The sequence below is a fragment of the Piliocolobus tephrosceles genome, chromosome 14, assembly GCF_002776525.5.
Source record: "Piliocolobus tephrosceles isolate RC106 chromosome 14, ASM277652v3, whole genome shotgun sequence".
Classification (NCBI taxonomy): domain Eukaryota; kingdom Metazoa; phylum Chordata; class Mammalia; order Primates; family Cercopithecidae; genus Piliocolobus; species Piliocolobus tephrosceles.
In genome coordinates this window covers 88,994,915-89,004,908 of record NC_045447.1, presented here as the reverse complement: position 1 = coordinate 89,004,908, position 9,994 = coordinate 88,994,915, and the positions used below count along the sequence as shown (strand labels likewise).

The window sequence follows — 9,994 nt, the reverse complement described above, 5'->3', positions numbered from 1 at the left end:
ACTCAGAAAATGTTATTTAAACAGAATATTGTCTACAAAAATTATAAAGTGCCTACGGATAAACTTCACAAAGATATAAGCTCTTTATGGTGAGAAACATAAAACTTTGTTGACAGGTATTTTTAAAACTTAAATAGTTATATTCTTGAACAGGAAGTGAGCTTGGTATTGTAAAGGTAACAATTCTTCCCAAATTGATCTATAATTTCAATGCAGTTATAACCAAAATTCCAAAAGGGTAACAAAATGTTACAGAGGATGCTATTATGGAAGAACAAAGGGCCAAGTAGTTGTCACACTCCTGAAGAACAAGATGTCAAAGACTGCTCTCAAAACTTTGATCATCTTGATTGTGCTTATGGTTTCACAGGTGTATGAATGTCAAATTGTACACTTTATATGCAAATTATTGTATGTCATTTAGACCTAGGTAAAGCTGTTTTAAAAAACAAAACAGAAACAAAAATGAAAAAACCTGGCAAAACAAGCCTGGGCAACATAGTGAGACCTAAAAGTAAAAAATTAGCTGGGTGTGGTGGCAAAAGCTATAGGCCAAGCTACTTGGGAGGCTGCGGCAGGAGGATTGCTTGAGCCAGGAGTTTGAAGCTACAGTGAGCAGTGATCACGCCACTACATTCCAGCCTGGGCGACAGAGCAAGACCCCATCTCAAAAAATGTATTAAGCTGGGCGTGGTGGCTCATGCTTGTAATCCCAATACTTTGTTTGGGAAGCCAGGGCAGGTGGATTGCTTGAGTTCAGGACTTTGAGACTAGCCTGGGCAACATGGCAAAACCCTGGCTCTACAAAAAAATTTTAAAAATTAGCTGTGTGTGGTGATGTACACCTGTAGTCTCAGCTACTCAAGTGGCTGAGGTGGGAGGATTGCTTGCCCCTGGGAGGTCAGGGCTGCAGTGAGCTGTAATCACATCACTGCTCTCCAGCTGGGGCAACAGAGCAAGCCCCGTCTCAAAAAAAAAAAAAAAAAAAAAAAAAGTTATTTAGCAATATACATACAGATGGAGAAGTTAAAAAGCAAAGGAATGATTAACTCAGCATTCAAAACAGTAATTACTGGGAGTGAGGAAACAGAAGGGTATGTGCCAGTGGGGAAGGGGCGCATAGGCAGCTTGTCATATTCTAATACAGGTAGTATTCTATTTCTGAAACAGAATGCTGTGTGTCTTACTATCACTCTTTTAACTACACGTATATTTTATACAGCCTTTTGCATATATGATAAATTTCACAATTTTGAAAAAACAAGGGTCTGTAAAGAGGAACACAAAAGAATCAACCATTAGCTAAACTATACTCATTATTTTGGGGCCCTCAAAACCTTTCAAACAGCACCTGATGGCTACGATTAAGATCTTTCCTGCTCATTTAAAAATGGCAAAACTCTTCCTGTTTGAGACAGATGGGTTTTCAATTTATTTTTTTCTGGAGACAGGGTCTCACACTGTCACCCAGGCTGGAGTGCAGTGGTGCAATCTTGGCCTCTGCCTCCAGGGTTCAAGCCATCCTCTCACCTCAGCCTCCCCGGGACTAAAGGTACAAGGCACCACCTCTGGCTAATTTTTGTATTTTTTGTAGAGATGGGCTTTCACCATGTTGGCCAGGCTGGTATGGAACTCCCAGGCTCAGGTGATCTGCACACCTCGTCTTCCCAAAAGTGTTGGGATTACAGGCGTGAGCCACCGCACCCGGCTGGTTATCAATTTCAAACAAGAAAAGTAAAAACCAAACAGAAAAGCTATTACTTACTACCCTAAGTTAGTACATTTCTGTGCTTAATTACTGAATAATTAACTTGTCCTCTCACAACCACCTTGAGGTGCAGAGGTACAGGGTAATTAGTACTGAGATAGTACCTAGCACTAAAATAGAATTATCTTCCTTGCACACTTTTTCTACAGAGGATGATAGTTTTTCCCTTCAAAGCACTGGTAACAGTCTTATTTTCTTCCTTCCATTTTTGCTTACTTGGTTACTGTCTTTATCAAACTATTAAAATAGTAAATACTACCAGATGTGGTGTCTCACACCTGTAAACCCAGCACTTTAGGAGGCCCAGACAGGAGGACCGCTTGAACTCAGTGGGGCCTGGCTGCAGTGAGCCGCGCCACTGCACTCCCACCTAGGCGGCCGAGAGAGACCCTGTCCCAAAAAAAATAAAAAAGAAAAAGAATAAAATAGTAAATATACTGCAGTTGTCTCCACCTCACTTCACCTGACAACACTGTTTTGCTGTAATGCCCTTGGAATCTTGATCTGACCACCGCCCACAGTAAGCAGGGAACTCAGGTTTCCAACATAATTTAAGAGCCCAACAATTTTAGGTTTCATTTGGAAAGGACAGCTGTGCTTCAGGCTTGGTTCTTGCCAACTACTCGGCTATTCTGGATGCGCTGCACATCTTGTCTGCAACTTCCTCCCTAAGTTTTTAATCAAGAGATCTTCCAGGAATGTGGTGCCTGCTTCACCTTCCACAGCAGCTGCGCAAAACATACACTTCAATTTGTGTGTGTGTTTTGTATATTAGCTTTAACTACTTCCCTCAGCCCGGACTTCCCTTCAGTCGTTTGTTTTGAATAACAACCTACTGTGAAGCCTCTTAAACACTAGTTTACTTAAAGTTTGTATTATCCTTTCTTTCCTTTTTTGTTTTTGATACGGAGTCTCACTCTGTTGCCCAGGCTGGAGTGTAGTGGTGCGATCTCTGGCTCACTACAGCCTCCACCTCCCAGGCTCAAGTGAATCTTCCTCCTCGGCCTCCTGAGTAGCTGGGGCAACAGGGAGGGGCAGGCCAACAAGCCTGGCCTATTTTTGTATTTTTTGTAGAGACGAGGTCTTGCTATGTTGCCCAGGATAGTCTGGAACTCTATTATATCTTTGTCTTAATCTCATGGAGACGCCCCCGTGGTCACTGACTGGAGAAAAAAATACGTATTTTTAAAGGCCTTAAATTTCCTATAGAAGGGTCTAGAACGTACCGCGCTCTACCGAACTTAGTAGTAAGACCACCGCCATACCCCTGAGGAAACAAGATCACGCCCCTCTGCGGGCCGCTGGATCGCGTCTTTAATTAATCCCGTCGCCGCCTTCCCGCCTACCCCCGGGCGCGCACTTCCGGTCGCGAGGGCGCTCGGGAGCGCGCCCCGCGAGCCTCCACCAACCAGCGGCTCCGCCTTGCCACACAGAGTGCGCGCGCGCACGTTGTGCGCAGGTTCGAATCTCCGCCGCTTCGCGGTTGCTTCTCAACGTACGGGCCGCATCTCGGCGGCGGCGAGGGCTGAGCGCTGGAGCTGCCTCCGAGCCGGAGCCCCAGCCCTGGCTCGTGCCTGAGCCGCCCCGCCCCACCCCCTCCAGCGTCCTGCAGCCTCCTCGCCCGACTTCGGCCTATCCCTTTCTCACGCGCTTAGTCCTCGCTCTTCGCCCCCGCAGCTATCAGCACTCGGTCTCCCGCTCCTGGCGGGCTCCGCCCGAGCCTCTGGGCCCATGGCCAAGCGGCGTGCGGCCGAGCCGGTGACGTTCCACGTGCCTTGGAAGCGGCTCCTGCTCTGCGACTTCGCTGAGCAGCCGCCGCCACCGCCTCTCTGGATACGGCCGCCCGGGGTCGCGCATGCTGGGCAGCCCCTCAGCGTCCCCGGGCAGCACCGAAAGCGCAAAATCGACGCAGGGACCATGGCAGAGCCCTCGGCTTCGCCCAGCAAGCGCCGTGACAGCGGGGACAACAGCGCCCCGAGCGGCCAGGAGCGTGAGGACCACAGCCTGGAGACAGGCGATCCGCCGCAGCTGCCGCCGCCGCCCGTGGGGCCGGGGGAGGAGCTCCCGGGCGCCCGGCCCCCGGGGGGCGGTGGCGACGACGGGGCAGGGCGCGCAGGACCCCCGCGGGGAGACTGGGGGGTCGCATCGCGCCGGGGGGGGGGGGGGGGGGGGGGGGGCTGAGGGGCGAAGGGGCTTGCCTTTTCCCCTCACACACAAAGCGTCCCGGTTCCCACTCATGACTTGTGTAGGTTAAGACGCCTGAGTGGGGGAAAAGAAGGGGTCACCGCTTCGGGAAAGGACGCCTACTGCCAGAAAACACCCCGAGAGTCAGATGGGCAGAAAGCACTGGGCTGGGCAAGAGGGAAACAGATCGTGGTCTGGAGCGGTAGAAGTGGCCTTAGGCGTCAGCCCCGCGCTCCGTAAAAGGAAAACGGGACCGTGGATTGTGGCAGGCTGTGAGCACTGTGAGGACGCTGACCGTGAAGGGATAGGTTCAGCCCAACGACAAACGACAGACAAAGGTGTAGAGGGCCTTCCTGGGTTTAACGATGATTAGTCTAGAATTAGGGATAGAATTCTTTTTCTAGAGGAAGACCAGTGTAGTAGCCGTTGATTAATTGGACGTCCTGCAAGCTGGTACAGCTTCTGGAGAAAAGGATGGACCACCATACCTTGGGCAAAGCTTTGTTTTAACTCATAATGTTAAATCTGATCCTAGGCAAAAGTATCGTTGAAAATTAATTTGGGGGTGGGGCGTGGTGTCTCACGCCTGTAATCCCAGGACTTTGGGAGGCCATGGCGGGTCCAGCCTGGCCAATAGGGTGAAACTCTGTCTCTGTTAAAATACAAAAATTAGATGGGTGTGATGCTGCACACCAGTAATCGCAGCTACTCGGGAGGCTGAGGCACAAGAATCATTTTAACCTGGGAGATGGAGGTTGTAGTGAGCTGAGATTGGGCCACTGCACTCCAGCCTGGGCAACAGAGTGAGACTCTGTCTCAAAAACAAAAAAAAGAAAATTAATTTGGGCCTTAAGGCGTATATGAGAATCATTGGGGGGGTTCCTATTCAAGACATGAGCCTGCCTCATCTCTGCACCTAAGAATCCTAAGATCTAGGCATGCCTCGATTTGCCTAGATCTCTGCTGCCCAGCCGCTAGCCAGTAAGAACACCTGAAACGTGACTAGTCCAAATGGGAATGTGCTCTAAGTTTAAAATATGCACGAAATTTCGTGGGTTTAATAAGAAATAAAATAGCTCAAAATTTTATATTGATTACACATGAAATAACTTGGCTATATTGAAGAAAATAAAATTAATACCAGAAGTTTCTTCTACTTTTTAAATACCGCTACTAGAAAATTTTAAATTATGTTTTTAGAGCATTATATATTTATTGGACAGCTTTGGTCTAGACTTAGGAATTCATACTGCTGTTTCACAGTCCTGCAGTGACTTACCAGAGGACTTGGAAAATGAAGAACCATGTACAGGTTTCTCAGAATTCACCACATTCTCTTCAGCTATCTGATAGCATCCACCCAACGTTTTTCTGTTTTCTGAAGTATCTTATGTCAGGGTTTTCAAATGCCTTTCCAAAAAAAAAAAAAAAAATGAAATTTCTTAGGCATGACTTGTTCATGTGAAAAATTCAATAAAATAACGAGAGTTTTATAGTTGGGAAAGACTTTTTTTTGCTTTTGTTTTCGCCTATGGCCGAAACATGAGCCTTATTTAATTTTTTTTTTTCAAATTGCTCTCAGATATTCAAAATCAACTGAAAACAGATGGATAGTCTTCTAAACCTAATGAATGTGGAGATTAGGGACTGTGTAGTTTGAAAACTTTTTGAAAGCTCTTCACACCATTTTAGTACTCCACTCATGCATAGGCTTGTCACCTACCAGAATGCACTGTCTATGGTATGCCACACAGTTGATAAGAGGGAAATATGGAAATGACAGTAGGCAAAGAGTAAGAGTACTCTAGTAGCCTGAAACGTGATGCTTGCTTAGAGTCTTAGACTCAACTGTCTCTTCCCCCACAGCAGTGACTAGATCTGGCAGCTCTGTACTTCTATGGTCGCTGCAAGCACATGACAGGGTAAAAGGTTGGCTCCAGGGGTTCTTTCTTCACCAAGACTAGTCCCCTTGTGCTCTGTTGTTTTTAAAAAAAGAGTCTTGGGGTCTCACTCCCATGCCCAGGCTGGAGTGCAGTGGCACCATCCCGGCTCACTGCAACCTTAGCCTCCTGAGCAGTTGGGACTACAGTGCGTGCTACCACGCTGGACTAATTTTTTTTTTTGGTAGAGATGGGGTTTTGCCATGTTACCCAGGCTGAGCTCAAGTGATCCTTCCACCTCTGCCTACCAAATTGTTGGAATTACAGGCGCAAGCCACCGTCAGGCCCTCTTTTGAGGAAAGCCCAGTAACACTCCTAGTTTCTTCTTTTTGTTAGATTTGTTCTGGAGCCACTTCTCTTTTGCAAACATGCTCTCTCCAGCTTGTTTTTCCTTCCTGCCTCCAAAGACACAGCTTTTTATTTTAAAGATTTTATACCTGATTACCAAGGGAAAATTGAATATAACAAAAACAGAGATGTAAAACAGTTAAATACAGTAAATGCCTGGTTTCTTTTGTGCTCAGAATAGGGCTTAGGTCCCAGCCCTCACCCTTGGGACCTCATTTAGGATATACTATCTCAAATACCTTTTTTCTACATTAAGAATGCAATCTAGGCAGGATAATGTTACGTCATTTCTGTCCTGGAACCTCAGGGTATTTCCTGTTTCAGATGTTTTTTGACTAGAGAAATAAAATCAGGTATTCATTAAATATTCATGTTTTTTTTTCAGGTTGGTGTCACTATGTAGACTCACTGCCCTGTCAGTGTTGACTCAACTGTTAGGTTTTTGTTTGTTTGTTTTTAATAAATTGAGATGGAGTCTTGCTATGTTACCAGGGCTGGTTTCAAACTCTGGGGCTCAAGCGATGTTTCTGCCTCCCAAAGTGCTGGGATTACAGGTGTAATCATGCCCAGCCAACTGTTAGATATTGTTAACGGAAAGTAAGCAGAAATGCTTTAAGGAGACAGTGATTAATGATTAATTGGCTTATTGGGATATAATACCTAGCAATATTGAGCAATTACTATGCCAAGCCTGAAATTTTACCACAGTCCTCAATTTTATCAATAAAGTCAAGATCAGATTTAGTGAGCGGTGGACTTATCTTGCAAACCCAGGTCTGTCTGGTGGCAAAGTTTGTGTGCCTTAGTCACTAGGTTTTACTAACATAATTAAAATACTTTTTTGGTCCGTGTTTATAAGTAGATAATTTGTACAGCAGATTTCCCAAAAGGCAGAGAACTAGAACCTTGTTTTTAACCCCATTTCCTTATTAAAGTGAAATTTTTCTTGATATCTTTTGACGACTTATGTGTTTATCCCAATATTAAGAAATTCCCCCAAAACTTAATTCTTTAAGGCTCAGCGTAGAAGACAATGAACTTCCTAATGAGACTTTGTTACAGACCTGTGCTGTCCAGCACAGTAGCCACTAGGTCATGTGGCTATCGAGTACTTGATTTTTTTTATCTTTAACAAAATGATCAGTTTAACATTTTCTTGCTATTCATCTAGTTTATAACCTAATACTTTTTTGAAGATTTCAAAATATTTTGGCCTATGTAAAGTAAATCTCTTAAAATACCAAACCTTAGGAACAAGACCAAAAGTAAGTTATAAGGAGTGTGTGTTTGTATTTTTAAAATAAATTCTTATTTTCCTTACTGAAAGATAAAAAATTTTAAGACTGTTTTTAGATAATTTTCTTTAGGTGAAAAATGGGGAAAAATTGTGGAAATAGATGCTCTTGGAGGAAATTCCTTTAAATTTAACGAATACTTTCACAAATTGTAAATATTAAAATGCACAGATTTGATTGAGTTCATGAAGTACTTAGATGAGACAAAATTTAAAATGTATATTTGTTAAAAATACAAAATAGAAGACTACAAAATCTTATATGAGTTTGCCTTTAAAACACATTTGTTTTGTGAAAAAACCTTAATTTTTTTCTAAGCTACTGATGCACTTTCATCTCTCTCTTTTTTTTCTCTAAAGCACAATGACGAATTTTGGCAGTATAATACCTTCCAGTACTGGAGGAATCCTTTGCCGCCTATTGATCTGGCAGACATTGAAGATTTAAATGAAGATACCCTAACAGAAGCAACACTTCAGGGCAGGAATGAAGGGGCCGAGTTTGACATGGAGTCCTGACGTCAGGAGCTAAAGCAGTGGGACTGGCTGATTTCAGGAGATGTCTCTAAATGAATTCTCGTATTCTTAAGGGAAAAGTTATTTTCCATACTTGAAGTTATATTTCCAAACCTGAGAAATGAAGAAAGATTGTTCTGATATTAAATACCTACAGTTACTACTGAACCTCTTATTAAGGATTTGTCAAGGATAGAGTACAGTTGTTGGGGAAGTATTGTATGTATGCATTCTTAGAGCAAAAAGTTTTGTTTAAATTCTAGAATTGAAGGTACTGATCTTATAAAAAGAAATTCTAGCAGTTTTAGAAATAGGTGGGAAAAACTCAAATATTCTATCTGCACCAAAAAGTTTATTTGTAGTACATAAAATGAATATAAAATGTTTTATAATAACTGTTGTTAATAAAGTGCTTTCTAATACATTCTGTTGACTCTGTTAGTTGAACAAATAGCTGATTTGAACATCTATGCAAACTTAAGATGGGCGGGATTGTTGTAAATGCTATTGTTTTAAAAGAGCTTTCTAAATGTAAAGTAGTGAGAATTTCAATTTGGGTAGCATGTTTGCATAAGTTCCAATATTTGATGTTTGTTAAGCTCTACTATGGGCAACTGAACATGGATAAAGAACAATGAAAACTGAGTCGGTGCCTGCTTCCCCTTCTTTCCCCAGGATTAGAGGAAAAAATTTATTATATGATCAACTTCTTGGTTTTCAGTTGCTTCGAGGCATGGTGTTATTCCTTATTACTTTAGACCTGTAGTTCTCAACACTGACAGCACTTGAAAAATCTTTGCCTGGGCCTCACTCTTGAGAGATTCTTGTTTAATAGTTCTAAGGTGGCTCTTGGATATAACTATTTTTTTAAGCACCAGTCCTATTTCCCTCCATTTTTCTCATGTGCAGACAGGGTTGAGAACCACTAGACTAATGGTCGTTTTTCCTGTTTAAAGGAGATAACTAATTTGAGCTGAAGCAATGCTTCTTAGTTAGCTTTGTTTTTGTTTTGCTCTGTTGGTGGCTTTGTTACAACTGAATTATTGTGTTATTACTATTTCATTGTTAAAGAAATAAAGTAAGCAATTTGTGATGTGAGTATCAGTGATTAAGTTAACTGACTTGTACTGCATCCAGAATGTTGGTTTTGTAATTGAATAACTGGTTCTTGCTTGTGTTTTTTGTTGCTGATGACATTAGATCCAAAATTCAAGAAAAGTGGTAAATGCCATTGAGAGGGAAAGAGAAAAACTTGATGTTTTTTTGTGTACTGAAGGATTTAAGAATGGGTTGACATTAATAAGAATGTTTTAGAACAGAAGATAAACTGTATAGCATTGTGGTCAGACATGGTTCAAAGTCTTGTACTGCCACTTCCTACCTATGTAACTTTAAGCCAGTTATTTTTCATCTCCAAGCCTTGAATTTCTCACCTGTAAAACGAGAAATAATAAATAGTATCTACCTCAGAGAGACTGTTTATTGTCAAGCAATGTTATAAGTACTTTACTTGCATCATCTTGTTTAGTTCTCATAACAACCTCAGTTAAGGTAGGTTAAAAAAGTCATTAGAATAAACATGCTCCCTATAGTTAAAGTTTTTAACTGCCTCTAGAAGTTTCAGGATAGAAATTGGAATTGAAACTTTCAGCTTATGATATTTTCAACTTATGATGGGTTTATCAGGACATAACCCCATGGTTAGTCAAACATACTGAATTTATATCACTTTCACACTGTGGTAAAGCTGAAAAATCCTGTCAAACCATCAAGTCAGGGGCAACCTATATATTGAAAAGGGAAAGAGTTAAAATAATTCCTTTAAAAAAGTTGTTTACTAAGTAAACTTGAGGTAACAGCAAAATTTCATTGTGGATAAATTGAGGTAAAATGTAGGTTTTTAAATGTTTTATAACTCTTCACCCTAATTCCCTAATGTAACAT

General features: G+C 42.3%; 1 protein-coding gene across 1 annotated transcript; it reads left to right on the top strand.

Moving 5' to 3' along the window:
- The first annotated feature begins 3,176 nt into the window (after positions 1 to 3,176).
- Positions 3,177 to 9,519, top strand: C14H9orf40 (chromosome 14 C9orf40 homolog). The gene is made up of 2 exons (XM_026453331.2): positions 3,177 to 3,920; positions 7,893 to 9,519. The coding sequence occupies exons 1-2, from the start codon at positions 3,500 to 3,502 to the stop codon at positions 8,051 to 8,053; spliced, it is 582 nt and encodes a 193-aa protein (XP_026309116.1). The 5' UTR covers positions 3,177 to 3,499; the 3' UTR covers positions 8,054 to 9,519.
- Positions 9,520 to 9,994: the final 475 nt, after the last annotated feature.

Excerpts from the sequence above, each read along its gene's own strand:
- C14H9orf40 (XM_026453331.2), top strand. The coding sequence starts at position 3,500 with ATGGCCAAGCGGCGTGCGGCCGAGCCGGTGACGTTCCACGTGCCTTGG. Across the intron at positions 3,921-7,892 it reads CTGGGGGGTCGCATCGCGCC|AGCACAATGACGAATTTTGG; the intron begins GGGGGGGGGGGG and ends TTTTTTCTCTAA.